General features: G+C 37.7%; 1 protein-coding gene across 5 annotated transcripts in view; it reads right to left on the bottom strand.

The window, feature by feature from the left end:
* LOC140198922 (uncharacterized) overlaps window positions 1–20,002 on the bottom strand; it is a 332,378-nt gene that overhangs the window by 130,907 nt on the left and 181,469 nt on the right. For 3 of the 5 annotated variants that reach the window (XM_072260175.1, XM_072260174.1, XM_072260173.1), the window contains exons 26-33: window positions 17,664–17,807; window positions 15,618–15,698; window positions 12,699–12,839; window positions 10,721–10,840; window positions 9,320–9,454; window positions 7,889–8,023; window positions 5,085–5,225; window positions 797–937 (exon numbers count right to left, since the gene is read on the bottom strand). In XM_072260175.1, coding sequence (XP_072116276.1) covers window positions 797–937; window positions 5,085–5,225; window positions 7,889–8,023; window positions 9,320–9,454; window positions 10,721–10,840; window positions 12,699–12,839; window positions 15,618–15,698; window positions 17,664–17,807 — 1,038 coding nt within the window. The remainder of the gene's footprint in view (window positions 1–796; window positions 938–5,084; window positions 5,226–7,888; window positions 8,024–9,319; window positions 9,455–10,720; window positions 10,841–12,698; window positions 12,840–15,617; window positions 15,699–17,663; window positions 17,808–20,002) is intronic. The other 2 variants (XM_072260176.1, XM_072260177.1) reach the window with 2 other exon arrangements.

A 20,002-nucleotide genomic window follows, 5' to 3' on the forward strand; every position in this document is an offset into this window, starting at 1 on the left:
GTGCACAATGTCATGTGCGGTTTCTAATAATTGATTTTGTATATTCGCATATTCTGCCAGAAGTACCTAGAGTGTCAGAAAGCTCCATCTCAGTAAATTCATATCGGGAGATTTCTGTGCACATATTGAGAATGTCAATTATGTTGCCAAAAATAAACTGGAGTTAACAAGAGTTGAACTCCAACTACAAAATCCTACTTATTAATTAAATTAATGCCTGTAGAATTCTGATGAACATAAACTATAATACTGGACATCATTATATTGTAGCATGTACTACAATAGCCTTATTATTTTAACACAGAATTTATCATGTATACAACCAATAATAATTTTAATATACTGACCTATGGATAACAGAAAGTGATGACTAATTATTTAAACACTATTCTAAGTGATTTATGACAATAAAAAGATCATGTAGTGACATCATTTATAATACATGAATTCTAATTACTGTTCACTAACTTTCTCACCAAAAACAGCCCTGATCAGCAGACAACACAATTGCATCTAAGCTGTATGTGAATTCAATGGAATATGCAGACACGAATCCAACAAAAATACAGTAAACATACAAAATATAGGTGTGGAATGGATTGCTCATGTCATAAACGCAGTGATACAATACTGAATGAGCTGAAAGTGATATTGTGCATGCACAACCACAAATGCTTTGCACACACATAACCCAAACACTCACAGCTGTTAAAGCAGGGCATAGCACTTGCTGCATGTACCTTGTATTTCTGTCATTTTTACACAAATCTGAAGGTACAAATATTGTTGAAGGTACCTGGAACTTCAGTATTTCTTATCTTAGCATGCTCATGTTCTGGGATGGGACTGCTCACATTAGGAATATCAGTGACTGGCAGCTCAAGGTCAGGCATTAAACTGAACTCGTCAGTCGCTTCAGAGGTTTCCACCTCATAGTCTAAAAAGGATAAGAAGGAAGCCCAACACAAAATTCTGTTTATCCCAAGATTACAGGATGTAAAAATGAATAATATTGAATTATTGAACATCATTATGAACCAGATTAATCATATTTCTTCAATTAAAATAAATTAGACAAATGAATGTAACAATGAATGATATTCTATGATATTAACCAATGTATAACACAGCATTTTGCCCAGTTCAGTTACATGACAGCATGCATTAGAACCACAGAACCATAGAACACTACATTGTTCCTGCTACACAAAGCAACTTACTCTTCAATAAACTTTATAGCATGAGAAGTAAACTGAAAATTTATCATCAAAATCACTAAACAGTATGGTGAAATAATACAAAAAGAGATTTGGAGAAGTGCCTCCATGGTGTCATAAGGATCTATCTTGGGCCTAGCACCTAACTGAATTTACAAACAAAGCATGATAGTGCCTATACTAAGATTCAGCCGGACATCTAAAACTTTGAAAAACATCTATAGATGTGTATTGGAGAGTATATTAACTAGCTGCATCACAGCTTGGTATAGAAACACCAATGCCCCTGAACGGAAAATCCTACAAAATGCTATGGATATGGCCCAGTCCATCATGGGTAAAGCCCTCCCTATCTATCATTGAGCACATCTACAGGGAGCACTGTCAGAGGAAAGCAGCATCCATCATCAGGACACCTACCATCCAGTTCATGCTCTCTTCTTACTGCTGTCATCAGGAAGGTGGTACAGGAACCTCAGGAGTCACATCAGCACGGGCTTCAGGAACAGCTATTACCCCCCAAACATCAGGCTCTTGAAACAGAGGGGATAACTTCACTTTCCCCATCACAGAACAGTTCCTACAACCTACAGGCTTTAAGGGCTCTTCATCTCATGTGCTCCATAATTATTGCTTATTTTTTATATTATTTCCTTTTTTTCTTTTGTATTTGTACAGTCTGCTGACTTTTGCACACAGGTTGCCTTTCATTGATTCTATTATGGTTACAGTATTAGATTTACTGAGAATACCCAGAAGGAAACAGATCGCTGGGTTGTGTATAGTGACATATATGTACATCAACAATAAATTTACTTTGAACTCAAAAATGGTTACATGCATTGACTATCAAATGCACTTTACAACCCAGCCATCCATTAGAAGTTAATGTCCTAGCTTTCTGTCACATTGCTCAAGACATTTCCTCTTATTAGGGAGAGAGAGACAGAATGTTGTATGTCAAATTACTGGGTAAACGAGTAGTCTTTGGGGTACTGCAAGTCTGTGTCTTTATTGATGTTTGCTGCACACTTGAGTGTTTGGTGGAGGGCTCTGATGCTTTTTACTGGTGGGGAATGGGGGGGGGGTTCATTGCCTGTGCGTGCGAGAGGGGAGCTAGCGGGGGGCTTTGGGGTTCTAACTGTCATTCATTCTTTGGGGCACTCCTCTGTTTTCATGGGTGTTTGTAAAGAAAAAGAATTTCAGGATGTATATTGTATACATTTCTCTGACATTAAATGTACCTATTGAACCTATTGACAATCTGCAGCCCATCCAGAAACTCAGTGGAAAAGTATAATGAGAATAAAGACCACAGAAATACTACACAAAATTGCAGGAAATATGCATTTCCCTACCTGTTGTGATGAGTGGGGACAGCTAAATGGATCTGTGCCTGAGATCAGACTGACAAGTGAGAGCGAATAGAAGCCTGGGGGGGGGGGGGAGGGGGTCTCAAGTCATTTGCTGTGGTGCTGCCACGTGATGGTATGGATTGAGGGAAAGGAGTGGGATTGGAAAATATCAAAAGGAAATAAAGAGTCCATATCAAGCTGAGTTATGAAGATATTGTTGCCCCACTGCTATTCAACTATGACTGGCCTCAGGGCAAATTAAGCTTCCTCAGAATATTCCAGAAGTATTACCTCAGAAGTCATGTTCCCACATGTGTGACTGACACGTAAATCTCATGTTGATCACAAATGCAATCACCAGCTTCCTCATTCTACAACTCTCCGATCCTGCCCAGCAAACTTATTAAAGGGACACAAAATCACCCAGAAATAGGCATTGTTGAGTTTTGCAGGAAAGAAGAATAATTTTTCAGTTAAACAATGTTGAAAATAAAAAGATACAGCAGTCCACAAATGAATGTCTTCTTTCTCTTACCAGACATTCATAAGATGATAAGACCATAAGACCATAAAATATAGGAGCAGAATTAGGTCATTTGGCCCATCGAGTCTGCTCCACTATTTCGATTGGGTGATCCAAATTTCTTCTCAGCCCCAATTTTCTGCCTTCTCCCCATAATCCTTCATGCCCTGCCCAATCAAGAATCTATTAACTCCTGCTTTAAATATACATAAATACCTGGCATCCACTCTCTAGCTAAAGAAATTCTTCCTCATCTCCTTTCTAAAAGGACGCCACTCTATCCTGAGGCTGTGTCTGCTGGTCTTAGACTCTCGTACCATAGGAAGCATCCTCTCCATGCCAATTCCATCAAGGCCTTTCACCATTCAATATGCTCATGTACCAATATTGCTGAAAAGCATCTACTGTGACATTATAAGTATGGATTGTTGTAACACTAATAAAGAATTCAAATGTAAGCACACACCATGTATTGGAATTTACATTTCAAACAAGATGAAACCATATATATTGTAATGGTTGATTGTGCTGCTTGCAGGGTGAACACAACGTTCAACATTCAATACCAGCAAAGTCAAGACAGGAGTGTACGCGCAGTTTAGTACATCATCACTAACATTCTTGCACGTAGTCAATTCTAGCAACCAAACTTAACCCTTAAATGTTCAAAACAAATACCTCAGAAATTTCACAGCAATTTATATAAGACCATGTAGTATTGTTATTTTCAATAAAATAGTTATGTTAATTTTATACATCACTCCACATCAAATCAAGCACAACAATTTGACAGAAACATGAAAAAATCTGCAAACCAAGCACGAGAAAATCCAAGCAACACACACAAAATGCTGGAGGAACTCTAGAAGGCTAGGCAGCATCTATGGAAAAGAGCAAACAGTCAACATTTTGGGTTGAGACCCTTTATCAGCACTCAATTTGACAAACACTTTACAGCTAAGCAAAGCCTTTAAACTTCACAAAATAGATGTGCTGCCTACATATCCCAACAGTATGAAGCAGCGTCCAAAAATTCCATGAAATGAGGAGGAACCTATTTCTTATGGTTTTTGCTACAAACTGAAAGCAAGGCAGAGCACAAACTTGTCAATCACATTTTAGACAGAAATGAACTGTATAACCATTGAATTAATGAGCAGTGGGTGATTGTGTTGTTTGCAGGGCATTTTGGAAACTGTCCTATGTTGTTGTTATACAAGTGCACAATGTCATGTGCGGTTTCTAATAATTGATTTTGTGTATTCACATATTCTGCCAGGAGTACCCAGGGTGTCAGAAAGCTCTATCTTTGTAAATTCATATCAAGAGATTCCTATGCACATACGGAGAATGTCAATTACAACTGGAGTTAACAAGAGTTGAACTCCAAATACAAAATCCTATTAACTCAGTAAAAGAATTCTGATGAACATAAACTATAATACTGGACATCATTATATTGTAGCATGTACTACAATTGTTCTGTTATTTTAACATTGAATTTATCATGAATTATACAACCAATAATAATTTTAATATACTGACCTATGGATAACAGAAAATGGTGACTAATGAAACACTATTCTAAATGATTAATGCTAAGAAAAAGATCATGTAGTGACATCATTTCCAATACATGAATTCTAATTACTGTTCACTAACTTTCTCACCAAAGCAGCCCTGATCAGCAGACAACACATTTGCATCTAAGCTGCATGTGAATTCAATGGAATATGCACACACAAATCCAACAAAAATACAGTAAACACACAAAATATAGGTGTGGAATGGATTGCTTATGTCATAAACGCAGTGATACAACATTGAATGAGCTGAAAGTGATATTATGCATGCACAACCACAAATGCTTTGCACACACGTAACCCAAACACTCACAGCTGTTAAAGCAGGGCATAGCACTTGCTGCATGTACCTTGTATTTCTGTCATTTTAACACAAGTCTGAAGGTACAAATATTGTTGAAGGTACCTGGAACTTCAGTATTTCTTATCTTAGCATGCTCATGTTCTGGGATGGGACTGCTCACATTAGGAATATCAGTGACTGGCAGCTCAAGGTCAGGCATTAAACTGAACTCGTCAGTCGCTTCAAAGGTTTCCACCTCATGGTCTAAAAAGGATAAGAAGGAAGCCAGACACAATTTTTTTTTTAATCCCAAGATTACAAGATGTTTCAATGAATAATATTGAATTACTGGACATCATTCTGTACCAGATTAGTCATATTTCTTCAGTTTAAATAAATTAGACAAATGAAATGTAACAATGAATGATATTCTGTGATATTAAGCCATGTATAACACAGCATTTTGCCAAATTCAGTATTAACAAGCAGAGTCATAACAATGCGCATTGTTCCTGCTGCACAAAGCAATTTACTATTTAATAAACTTTATAGCCATGCGAAGTTAACTGACTTAATCAAAGTCACTAAACAGTATGGTGAAATAATGCAAAAAGAAATTTGAAAAAATGCTTCCTCAGTGTAATGATTTCAGAGGATCTGTCCTGGGCCTAGCACATAACTGTGATTACAAAGGAAGCATTGCTGTGCCTCTACTTACAAGATTTTGAATATTCAGCATCACATCCAAAACTTTGATAAACTTCTATAGATGTGTAGTGGACAGTATATTGACTGGCAGTTCCACAGACAGGTATGAAAAGATTTATGCTCTTGAACAGAAAGCCCTACAAAATATTGTGGATATGGCCTAGACCATCACACGTAAAGCCCTCCCTACTATTGAGCACATCTACAGGGAGAATTGTTGCAGGAAAGCAGCATCAATCATCAGGGAACCACATCACACAGGTCATGCTCTCTTCTCGCTGCTGCCTTCAGGAAGGTGGTATAGAAGCCTCAGGAGTCACACTACTAGGTTTAGGAACAGATATTACACTTCAACCATCAGCCTCTTGAACCACAGAGGATAACTTCACTCAATCCATCACCAAACAATTCCCACAACCTTACTTTAAGGACTCTTCATCTCACGTTCCCGATATTTATTCCTTAATTATTTATATTATTTCCTTTTTTTCCTTTTGTATTTGTACAGTGTGTTGACTTTTGCACACAAGTTGCCCTTCATTGATTCTATTAAGGTTTATTGGATTTACTGAGTATGCCCACAAGAAAACAAATCTCAGGGTTGTATATGGTGACATATATATATTTTAATAATAAATTTACTTTGAACTTTAATTTAAACTGAAAGCACTCTAAAATGGTTACAAGCATTGACTATCAAATGTACTTTACAAACATGTAACCCAGTCATCCATTAGAAGTTAATGTCCTAACTTTCTGCCACATTGGTAAAAACCACAATATATGCATATCAATTATTCCATTCCTCACCTTACACTCAAGGCACCAACATGGTCAGCAGGACCTGTAGCCTTAACATCCCCATTTTTGAATGTATAGGTTTGGGTGTGGGATTGCACACATGAGTAATGTCAACGGCTGGCATCTCGAAATGTGAGATTATACTGAGAATGTTAGGAGTATCAAAAGTTGTCAATTCATGGGTTAATGGGATAAGGAGGATATGAGATACGAATTTTTAATCTCTCATAAAATACGTTGTTTTGCTAAAAAAACAATTTTGCTTTACTTTTTATGATTCAGTTTTGATAATATTTTATTATTTTCCATATTATATATTCAATTGGAACCATGAATTGTATAAGAAAAGATTCAAACTAATGTATTAACAAATTAAAAACGCAAACACGAGGAAATCTGCAGATGCTGGAAATTCAAGCAACACACACAAAAAATGCTGGTGAACGCGGCAGGCCAGGCAGCATCTATAAGAAGAGGTACAGTTGACGTTTCAGGCCGAAACCCTTCGTCAAGACTAACTGAAAGAAGAGATAGTAAGAGATTTGAAAGTGGGAGGAGGAGGGGGAGATGTAGCCTCCAACCTGATGGCATGAACATTGACTTCTCTAACTTCCGTTAATGCTCCACCTCCCCTTCATACCCCATCCCTTATTTATTTATTTATTATTATTAATTTTTTTTTTCCTTTCCTCTTTTTCTCTTTTTTCTCCCTCTGTCCCTCTCACTATAACTTCTTGCCCATCCTCTGGGTTCCCCCAGCTTCCCTTTTCTTTCTCCCTAGGCCTCCCGTCCCATGATCTTCTCCCTTCTCCAGTCTCGTATCCCTTTTGCCAATCAACTTTCCGGCTCTTAGATCCATCCCTCCCCCTCCTGCCTTCTCCTATCATTTCAGATCTCCCCCTCCCCCTCCCACTTCCAAATCACTTACTATCTCTTCTTTCAGTTAGTCCTGATGAAGGGTCTCAGCCCGAAACATTGGCTGTACCTCTTCCTATAGATGCTGCCTGGCCTGCTGCATTCACCAGCATTTTTTGTGTGTATTAACAAATTACTTTGAGTGATATGGTAACCTTGTGCCATTTACTGTTTCCCCCATATCAATAGTTTAAAATCACTGAATAATAATCACAAAATCATGGCCATGTTTGGCTGTTAATCTTCAGCCCATCTAGAAACTGAATGGAAAAGTATAATGAGAATAAAGATCAGAGAAATACTGTGCTTCAATTGCAGGAAATATGCAGTCGATTGACAATTCCCTATTTGTTGTGCCCTGACTATGAGTATGGAGGGTGCATGTTACATACTGGCTAATAAAGATGATTTACATATAAATAAGGCAAACACTATCAAAATATTCCTAATTTTAATTACTTTAGTACAAATCTCAACAACCAAACTCATATTGTTATATGTACCTGCAATGTCAGTATCTCTTATCTTAGCATGTTCAGGTTCTGGAATCGGATTGATCACATTAGTTGAATCAGTAACTAGCAAGTCATGTTCTGGAGTTATAGTGACCATATGAGGTGAATCAAACACCGAGTCATCTGAAGAGTTAAAAATGAAGTCAAATACAAAATTCATATTCTCTCAAGGTGATTAAGTTGAGAATTGTTTAAATTAATAACAGCATTACTGAATAATTATGCTTACTTTGTCAATAACATTAAATTAAACAGGATGAGGTAAAAGACACTTAAGCAGCACTTGGACAGGTACATGAAGGGGAGAGGTTTAGATGGCCATTGGGACTAATTTGGTGGACACTGTGGTCCGCAGGGACTTGCAGGGCTGAAAGACCTGAACCCATGCTCTCAGACTCTATGACACTAAAACCATGAAGAACACAACACTGAATTATAAATAACATGATGCCTTACCTAACAATCTTATTCCAAAACGTGATACTCCACCATTTTTCATGCAACAGAATGTTTCCACTACATACAAATTACTTCTCATCTCATAACAAACTTAAAGCAAAATGGCTTTGCTAGGTTAATATGTACTTCATTACACAGTTTCTAAACTCAGGTAAAAGGGGAGTTGGCAAAACAATTCAATATTACTAAGCAAATTTGTAATTCCAGGAGATCTGCAGTGTATTGTTCTGCTTTGCTTATCTAACTTGGCCCTTAACTTTAAGTTGGTTACACCCCAAGGCAATGTATTGATTGTCACATTCACTTTACGCATGAGAAGAACAGATATTTAACTGACAAGTTGTTGTATAAGCAAGTAATTGTTCTACACTTTTATAAAAGCAACTAATAAAAAGCATGAGAACTAATTTTCCTGATACTTCAGCATGCTTCTCATTCTGCATTTAATTATTTGCTCTATTTCTCAGTTCACACTGAAAGCAGAAATATTTTTAGAAGTACCCAATGTGTCAGTTTTTCTTATTACAAGAACTTCTGATTCTGGATATCCAACAAAAAGAGATTCTCATTAATCAGAGTGATATGGCAATATTCCACACAGTTACATTGATTCCCCAATGTCAAGACTAGTTATCATTGAATAATTCTTCAAAAGCATTACCACTATTAGTTGACTATCAAATCTAGACCAATAGTTAAATAAATAAGAAAAGCATACTGACCAAATATATCAATAGATGCAAGCAAAATGTGAAAGATTTCACAAGATATAAGCTATGTATGTTCATTTCACACTGAGATTGAGTAAGTTGCATGTCTGTTGGTGTCCTAACTACAAAAAATGCTTTTCACCCATTTAACTGGAACTGTGTGGTATAGCAATCCTACAGGCAACATAAATTTGTGTCAGCTTATTGTAAACTTTAACACGCAAGGCAGACATGCGTTTGTTTGAAGTACCTGTAATCTCATTAACTTTTACATTATCATGTTCAGGTTCTGGGATTGGATTGATCACATTAGCAGTGACGGTCAGTTCATGGTCTGGCATTAACTTGACCACAACCGGAATACCTGAGCTTGGCACCACATCATCTAGAGGGACAAGAAGGGAAGTAGACAGAAAGTTTGTAATCTCTAAAGTTTGAATGCATAAATTTGAATTACTGCCATAAATGGAATGAAATTTAATTTTGGAATGAAAGATACCTTCCACACAGAATTAAAATATAAATAATGTCTTGTCTAATAAATCCAACAGCATTCACAAAGAATACCAAATAATCCACATAGCAGTATTGTTCCCACTTGAGCAAAGCAATTTATCATCTGACAAGTAAATTACAACGAAGTAGCAGTCACAAAGCAAAGTCTCTATATTCAATTGAATAAGGATGATGTCCAAATAAGAGAAGAATACAACACAACAGAAGGTATCTTAGTCTGCCATGTCCATACCAACCATTAAGTACCTAACTATGCTAATTCGATCTACCAGCACTTGGTCCATAGCCTTCTATACCTTGTTGATTCAAATGCTCCTCTAGATGCCTCTTAAGTGCTGCGAGAGTAGCTGCCTCATTTTCTCAGGCAGTGTAATATAGACTGCAAACACTCCTGGGTAAGTTTTTTCTCCCCTCAGATCTTCTCTAACCTTTCTAATCTTCCATCTGAAACCCATGCCTTCTAGGGTTTTCCTGTCTCCACTATGGGGAAAATTTGCTTGCTATACACCCTATCTATACTCCTCATAATGTTGTATATTTTGATCCAAAACCTCTTCTCACTCCTGAAAGACTACACAGGCTGAAGTACACATCTTATATGCCTTCTTCACCATCTTATCTATGTTTGCTGACACATGTACAGACTTATGGACCTGTACATCAAGATCCCTCTATTCCTCAGTACTCACTAGGGTTTTATCATTCATGTGTATCAGACCATTATTATACCCTCTTAAATTCATTTCCTCAAAATATTATTAAATTCTATCTGTTATTGCTGCAACCAGCTTACCAGCTAATAATATTGTTCTGTTAACTAAGAATGTTCTCCTCACTATCAAAGACGTTCCTTACTGTTATCGATATACATTTTCTTACCTTTCTTTTATTTACAGGTCTGAGAGTCTAATATTAATACTAATAAAGATAACAAAAGTCTTACTAACTCAAAGGATTTCTATTCATGTTATTTTCTCTCAACATTAAACACATTAAAGCATTAAGATATGTATCCGAAACACAGAATCAAGGCTTAATATTCCATCTGCAGCATGTGGCCTAAATCTCACCAGGAAGTCATTATTATTTACTCTCTTTCTCAGTGCACACTCCAGGCACACATTATCAAAAGTACCTTTCATACCTCCTATTCCTCCAGAGTTGGAAATGGGGTTGAGAACATTAGGAATGTCGGTAGCTGGCAGATCAGTGTCTGGGATTAAACTGAGCACATTAGAAGTTGGGACCTCGCGGTCTGAGAGAATAAAAAGAGGCCAGATATAAACACCTAATCCTGCTTGAAAATGCGCATTAATTTGATGTATGTAATTGTATCATGAGATATTATTACATTGCAGCAACGTAGAACAATTGGTCATACCACTGTTATTACAAAACACATGCAAACAAAACCATTAACTGTGCAACCGGTAAAACATTCATACCATACCAAACTAAAAGAATATTTTGCCCAATTCAAATTACTTAAAATGATTAATACTAAGGCTACAACAATACATAAACAATGCAGCTATCTATATTTCCACTATGATTAATGCTTTTTTCCATTATAATATTGAAAAAATATTATAAAATAACAGACACTCCATGTAGCAACAATGTTTCTACTACATAAAAGTGGTGTATCATTCGAAAACATGACAGTAAAAAAGCTGTGGAAGCTGGTCGGTGGCTAAATTTCATGCAGACAGTGTATGGACAATCAGACAAGTACCCAAACAAACACATAACAGCATACGTATGGAATAGCAACTACAGACAGCTGGTCTGGCACTTTGGCATAATCCTCAGTCCGTGCATGGTTATATATTCTTAATTACACACTTTCAAGGCAACATATTGCCATAAGTATGAAGTAATTTTGGTTTCACCAGATTAATACTTGGGGATTAGATTAGGCACAGTAAGAATGTCAGTGACTTCTAAACCATAGCCTGAATTTGAACTAAATAAGTGAGTCAATACTTTGCATTATATGGCCTGGGGTAATAAGAAGGAAGCAAAATATTATTTCTTAAATTCTCATTAATCATCCTCACAGAAATCTGAATTTCCAGAACAAGCATTGGCCTAAATCAGTGATGATATCTTCTACCTTGATGTGGCTAGTTTCACTGTTGATGCCTATGGAATCCAATGTGGCAGCACGTTTTCTACTGATAGGGCCATGATTTGACGCCTACCCATCAAATCTGCAGTAATTAAAACTGGCAACAGCAGATTCCTGCCCATTAAATGTTTGAGAAATTCTGGCTGCCAGGAAAAAGACAGTAATTCTTTACTAAACTGTTTCACTGTCTATAATTTATTTTTAGTGTGTGAATATGTTTTTGGATTGTAAACTTAATATAATAATTTTAAATGGTATATGTTTTTTTAAACAGATCCAAAGTGTTACCAATAATTTGAAAATGTCCAAGATACTTAGTCAACAATAGTTGACTAAGCCCGGAGCAGGGTTTAGCAGCTGTTAAAGACATTCTCTGAGCACAGTGAGCTGTTTGTGCTAAGACACACTGTACTTTGCATTCATTATCCCAAGGCAGAGGGAATTGTGCCCTTGTTGAAAGGTACGATAGTGTCAGGGAATGTGCTGGAACAACCTATGTAGCTCAGGGACGTGTGGCCAGTGATACTAAAGCAGTAGGAAGTGTGGCCCAATTGTTGATTTATTTAAAAACTAGAGAAGTACGATATAAAGTAGACGGGGCAGACAGAAAGTTGTTCATGGGCTGTATCAAGGTTAATAATTACTCAATAAACTTTCCAGCAACATTGCCATGAAAGACAGAACAAACACCTCACAGCCAAGCAATCCCTAAACTCAGTGAAATAAGGCCATTGACAAATAATCTAACAAAAATAAGCATGAAGTTTCAATTTCAGGAAATATGCAATGGACCTTCCACAAATGGTGCCACAACACTGAAGGAGCTGCATGCAAGACAGCATGTCGGTGCATTTTACACACATGCAACCCGATCACTCTCCGAACTAGAAATGGGTGGTATAGCAGTTAAGAACATGTGCTTTAAACTTCTGTAGCTTTACCACATACCTCAACAGCCAAGCCACAAATATTGACAAAATACCTGTAACTTCAGTATCTCTTATCACAGTACGCTCAGTTTCTGGGTTAGGACTGATCGTATTAGGAGTATCAGTAACGAGCAGATCATTGTTTGGGATTAAAGAACTCACTTTAGGAGTGTGAGAAGTTGTAAACATGTTGTCTGGCGGAATAAAAAAAACAAAATTTTTATTTTCCACCTCTAAGTTATTTCTGTGAATAAAACTGAATTGCTGGATATCATTATTATCTAACAATGCAGCACAAATACTTATTCTTATGGTAAAATAAAATAATGTACAAATATGGAAAGAAAGCAAACAGAAACATATTGATGAACTGTCCATGAACCCTGTTTTTCCTTTTTTTTGCACTATTTTCTTATTTTAGTAATTTCTATATTTTTGATGTTTTTGCACTGTATTGCTCTCACAAAACATCGCATCATATGTCAGTGATAACACAGTGCCTACAAAAGGTATTCACTCACCTTGGAAGTTTTCATGTTTTATTGTTTTACAACAGTGAATCACAGTGGATTTAATTTGGCTTTTTTTAAAACACTGATCTACAGAAAAAGACTTTCATGACAAAGTGAAAGCAGATCTCTACAAAGTGATCTAAATTAATTACAGATATAAAACATAAAATAATTAATTGCACAAGTATTCACCCCCGTCAAGTCAGTGTTTAGTAGATACACCTTTGGCAGCAATCACAGCCTTGAGTCTATGTGAATAGGTCTCTATCAGCTTTGCACATCTGGACACTGCAACTTTTCCGCCATTCTACTTTACAAAACCACTCAAACTCTGTCAGATTGCATGGGGATCATGGGTAAACAACTCTTTTCAAGTCCAGCCACAAATTCCCAATTGGATTGAAGTCTGGACTCTGACTTGACCACTCCAGGATATTAACTTTGTTGTTTTTAAGCCATTCCTGTGTAGCTTTGGCTTTATGCTCTGGGTCTTTGTCTTGCCGGAAAACAAATCTTCTTCCAAGTCGCAGTTCTCTTGCAGACGGCATTAGGTTTTCCTCCATAATTTCCCTGTATTTCGCTGCATTCACTTTACCCTCTACCTTCACAAGCCTTCTAGGGCTTGTTGCAGTGAAGGAAACCCACAGCATGATGCAGCCACCACCATGTTTCATGGTAGGGATGGTGTGTTTTTAAATGACATGCAGTGTTTAGGTTACGCCAGAGTTCAGTCTGATGGCCTAAAAGCTTAATTTTGGTTTCATCAGACCATAGAACCTTCTTCCAGCTGACCTTACAGTCCCCCACATCCCTTCTGGCAAACTCTGTCCCAGATTTCATGTGAGTTTTTTTTTTCCACCAACAGTGGCTTTCTCTTTGCCACTCTCCCATAAAGCTGCAACTGGTGAAGCACCCAGGCTATTGTATGTACAGTCTCTCCCATCTCAGCTACTGAAACTTGTAACTCCTTCAGAGATGTCTTAGGTTTCTTGGTGGCCTCCCTCACTAGCCCCCTTCTTGCACGGTCACTCAGTTTTTGAGGACAGCCTGCTCCAGGCAGATTTACAGCTGTGCCATATTCTTTCCATTTCTTGATGATTGACTTAACTGTACTCCAAGGGATATTCAATGAGTTGGAAATTTTCTTGTATCCATCTCCTGACTTGTGCTTTTCAATAGCCTTTTCATGAAATTGTCTGGAGTGTTCTTTTGTTTTCATGGTGTAGTTTTTGCCAGGATACTGACTCATCAACAGTTGGACCTTCCGGGTACGGGTGTATTTTTACTCCAATCAATTGAAACACCTCGACTGCGCACAGGTGATCTCCATTTAACTAATTGTGTACACACAAAATAATCTGCAGATGCTGGGGTCAAAGCAACACTCACAACACGCTGGAGGAACTCAGCAGGTCGGGCAGCATCAGTGGAAACGATGAATCAACATTTCCGGCCAGAACCCTTCGTCAGGACTGTAGAGGGAAGGGGCAGAGGCCCTATAAAGAAGGTGGGGGAGGATGGGAAGGATAAGGCTGGTAGGTTCCAGGTGAAAAACCAGTAAGGGGAAAGATAAAGGGGTGGGGGAAGGGAGGCAGGGAGGTGATAGGCAGGAAAGGTGAAGAAAGAATAGGGGAAAACACAATGGGTAGTAGAAGGAGGCGGGACTATGAGGGAGGTGGTAGGCAGCTGGGGGAGGGGGCAGAGTGACATAGGGATAGGGGAAGGGAACGGGAGGGAATTACTGGAAGTTGGAGAATTCTATGTTCATACCAAGGGGCTGGAGACGGTACATGAGGTGTTGCTCCTCCAACCTGAGTTTAGCCTCATCATGGCCGTAGAGGAGGCCATGTATGGACATATCTGAATGGGAGTGGGAAGCAGAGTTGAAGTGGGTGGCTATTTATGTGACTCCTAAAACAATTGGCTGCACCAGTGATGATTTGGTGTGTCATATTAACAGGGGTGAATACTGAAGCAATCAACTATTTTGTGTTTTATATTTGTAATTAATTCAGATCAGGTTGTAAAGATCTATTTTCACTTTGACACAAAAGAGTCTTTTTCTGTTGATCAATATCAAATAAAGCCAAATTAAATCCACTGTAATTCAATGTTGTAAAACAATAAAACATGAAAACGTCTATAGGTGGTGAGTATTTTTTATAGGTACTGTAAATCTGATTCTGCCAATCAAGGCTTCTAAACAGCATGAAATAAGGGAGCAGACCAAATACTTCCAAGATATGCAAATATTCAATCCATGAAAAATGTTGTGGTGTGATCAGTTTTTATAATATATGGAATGAAACTGAAGAGCTGAATACAGTTTATTGTCAAATATTCATTGCACACTAGTAAGTTGAAAATGACTTTGTGGCACAGCGCCTACAGCAGGTGGCCTTTGCCTTTATAGCTCAAACCAGACCATGCAATTACAATTACATGCTCAATCAGAAGTACCTGTAACTTCGGTATAGCCTATCTTAGTAGCTTCAGACTTGGGATTTGGATCAAACACATTAGTGACTGGAAGCTCAAAGTCTGAAATTAAATTGAATGCATTAGAATGTTAGTAGTTATGATGGTATGGCTCGAGGGTATAAAATTGGAGCCAGTATAATAATTATTACTCTATAATGAAACTTGTGTATTACTTAATAGGCATCACAGTAATATTTTTGCTTTTCATTCTGAAAATATTAAATGAATTCAAATGCAACCATGAATTATGATGCAAGTACTGTTTTCATTACAGCATTAAATTGTACATGGCACAATAACTTCAGTATTTCTCTAAGGTATAACACATACCATTCAATAAAATTCTTTCTACTGCTCAATATAATTACCATCAGAAAATTTTTCCCAACATTAGAGCAATGGTTTGCTCTGGAACTTTACACTCAAGCAGTCTCCTAACTCCAGGAAACAAGCATTTTGTCAAAATAACCTCAAAATAAATGTATAGATTACAGGAGATGTACAATGAGTTGCTAATCTGATAGATACTTTGGCGTAAAACTGAATGAGGTGCAAGCAAGATAACGTACTCACTGACAAAAACTATTAAATAATTACTTATCTGGCATGATGACAATGCATGGGTTTCTGCAAGTGAATTAAGTTCTATTGCAGTATATCATTACTATTATGTAGCAATTTTGCAATAGATCTATTGTCTCTCTACAAACACTAATCCTTCCTATCTGTCTACTGAATCTATGTATCATTTTCCAACTACTCAAAAACCTTTAAATCCCTCTTGCAATTTTTACATGAATTTCATGAACTAAACAATTGTATGAATAAAAATACTTTAAATTCCAGGGCAACTTTATAGTTAGCTCATTTCCTGTCATGCTATACAAACTAGTAGTCTGGGTGTTAACAACTTTACAAAGAAGAAACCCAGATAGACTGACACAGCATCTACATACAGCATGAAATTTAACTTATGGCCAATTTAGCAGAAATGTCAACATACAAATAATTACTTACTCTATGCTGCAGTTCTCAGTAAAGGCACACATAATTATTAGGAATACCTGTAACTTCTGTATCTTCTATTTTAGCAGTGTTAGATTCAGGGAAAGAATTGGAAACATTTGCAATGTCAGAGACTGGTACCTTAATGTCTGAGATTAAACAGAAGATGTTAGGACTGTCAAAGTTGGCACCAATGGCCTGCTTTGCTGAAAGGAAGCTAGATTCAAAATGCTTAAATCACTTTTGATAATTATCCCTATATCTTAATCAATATAATTGTATATGATGAAATAGGAGTACAATGCATTATTGTTACACAACTGAACATTACAGTAACATTAGATGGATTCTGATGCAACAATAAATGCATCAGGTAGGTAAGTCTTTATATAATACTAAACTATGCCAACAATATAGTTAATTCAATTGACCAATTCAATATTATTCAAAATAATTAGGGTTTGACATTACAAGACTCCCCACACTGCTGCATTACTTCTATTATTTAAAAGCTTTACATTATTCAATAAACTAGAAGAACTGCAGCTGTACTAAGTTAACAAGACTCTTAAGTTGAATAGCTCGAGTCTCTACATTTCATGAAATATGATCATATAATCCAGCAAGGATGAGCAAAATGGTTAATTCCCGGTGGTATGCAGTATTTAATAACTACCACAACACTGAACAGAGCCCATGCAAGTTTTTCTTCGAGCAAGGGCATGCAGGGTGAATTTGAAGGAGTGGGTTTGGGGAAATTGCAGTGAAGCCATGGGTGTGGCCAATAATGAAAAAGAAAGTTAAGGAAATACAAGTATATGCACAATACGTTTGTGTTCTGCATATTCTTCTATGTCTCACACATAACCAACACAAAAGCTCACTCAAGTTCAACACCACAGCATGGCAACTGCAGCATGTGTCCAAACCTCTCCTCCATTTGTGATAAAGCCTCACCATGCACTTTATTTTACTCCATTCCTTAGTTCAAACACAAAACACACACATTTCTGGGACTACCTGTAGGTTCTGCCTCTCTTAGCTTAGTAGGTTGAGGCTCTGTGACTGGACTGATCTCAAAAGGAGTGTCTGTCACTTGCGGTTCAGAATCCAACTGTAAAGTGAACACTTCAGGTGTATGTGAGATTGACAACTCATGGTCTTCTAAGGATAAAAAAAAAAGGAAGCCAAATTATAAAATTCTAATTTTCTTCTTAAAATTCACCTAAGTATTTTCCTTACATTTGCAATTACTTTAATTATCTAAATTGGGGTTCCCAAGCTTTTTTATGACATGGACCCCTACAGTTAACCAAAGGGTCCTTGAACTCCAGTTTGGGAACCCATGATCCAAAACAACATGAAAGGAAGCCATTCTGGCCACTGGATGCTCACTTTGACCCAGCAGAGCAATCCCATCAGTCCCATTCTCCCCGCAACACTACAACATTCTCTCTCACATGCTGAACAACTATCCTTTGATACTTTTCACATTTACTTGCATTAGGGTTAATTACTGTGGTCAATTAAACTACCAACACACTTTTGCAATAGGTTAAGAAACTGGAGCATCCATTGGAAACACATATTGTCACAGGGAGAAGGCGATAACTTCACGTATATAGCACCTGAGGTGAGGGTCAAACCCAGAGTGCTGGAGATGACTGACAGCAGTTTTAGCTAGCTGTACTTGTTGTAGATTAAAATATAATATCCTTTCCATTTGGTTTTGTACAAAGACAATACAGGCCCTCCCCAGTTTATGGCAGAGTTATTTTGCTGTTAAACTATTTGCAACCAGACAGTTCACCAGTTGGAAATATGACTGTGAACCGCCCATGTGATAGAAGATGCCTGCAGCCTCATAGCAGCCGACAAATCCATCTCATAAATCACCCAAACACTCAATCATATGTACAGGTGTTAAGTAACTTGGAGAGTGTTCATAAGCTGGTGAGGACCTGTATACATTCAATAAGTTTCACAACAACATAGCTACAACAGGTTCTATACAATATCTAAACAAAAACATTCAATTTGCAGCACTGGAGACAACCTTTGAACGGTATCGAATTATGCTCATTCCTTTTGGGAATAATTTTGAGAGGGGGATAGGAGCCAAAGCACCAGGCCAGAAAGTGGAGAGATGGAGAAGAGGTAGATGTTAGAACCATTAAAACCAGGCAGGAGCAAAGTAATAGGTACAATGGAACAGATAGTTTGAAGTCTGTGTATGTCAATGCTAGGAGTATTATGGGTAAAGGGTATGGATCAGTACTTGGAACTATGATGTTTGGGCCAATACAGAGATGTGGTTGAGAGGGATAGGAATGGGTGCTTAAAGTCTTAGGGTGTCGATACTTCAGAAAAGATAGAAAGGGAAGTAAAAGGGGAACAGGGAGCTGCACTACTATTCGGGGACAATATTACAGCTGCACTCAGAGTTAACATAATGGAAGGCTCATCCATTGTCTATATGGGTAGAACTCAAAAAATAGAAAACGTGCAATCATCTTGATGGGATTGGGACACTGAGGAACAGATATGCAGGCAATTGAAGGAAAAGTGTGAAAACAATAGAGTTGTGGTCATGGAGGTCTTCAACATCCCTATTACAAACTGGGACCTTCTGAGTGAAAGAGATTCAGATGGGGCAGAATTTGTTAGGACATCCAGGAGGGTTTCTTAAATTGATACATAGATAGTCCAACAAGAGGAGGGGCTGCACTGCACTCAGTGTTGGGTAATGAACCTGCCCTAGCGACCAGTCTTTCAGTGAGTGAACAGGGAACAGTTACCACAATTCCTTAAGTATTAAGATAGCTATAGATAAGACCATAAGACATAGGAGCAGAAATAGGCCATCTGGCCCATCAAGTCTGCTCTGCCATTCAATCATGGATGATCCTTTTATTTCTCCTCCTCAACTCCAGTTCCCAGCCTTCTCACTGTAACCTTTAATGCGATGTCCAATCAAGAACCTATCAATCTCTGCCTTAAATGCACCCAACGACCTGGCCTCCACTGCTGCATGTGGCAACAAATTCCACAAATTCACTACCCTCTGGCTAAAGAAATTTCTCCGCATGTGTTTTAAAAGGGTGCCCCCACTATCCTGAGGCTGTACTCTCTTGTCCTAGACTCTCCCACCATGGGAAACATCCTTTCCACATCTACTCTGTCTAGGCTTTTCAACATTTGAAAGGTTTCAATGGGATCCCCTCTCATCTTTCTGAATTCTATTGAGTACAGACCCAGGGCCATACTTATAAGGATAAGTATGGACCTTGGGAGAGACTATTAATTTGGAGCAGGGCAAATTAGAAGAGCATTAGGCAGAAACTACGGAACAGCTGTTT

The sequence above is a fragment of the Mobula birostris genome, chromosome 6 (assembly GCF_030028105.1).
Source record: "Mobula birostris isolate sMobBir1 chromosome 6, sMobBir1.hap1, whole genome shotgun sequence".
NCBI lineage: Eukaryota > Metazoa > Chordata > Chondrichthyes > Myliobatiformes > Myliobatidae > Mobula > Mobula birostris.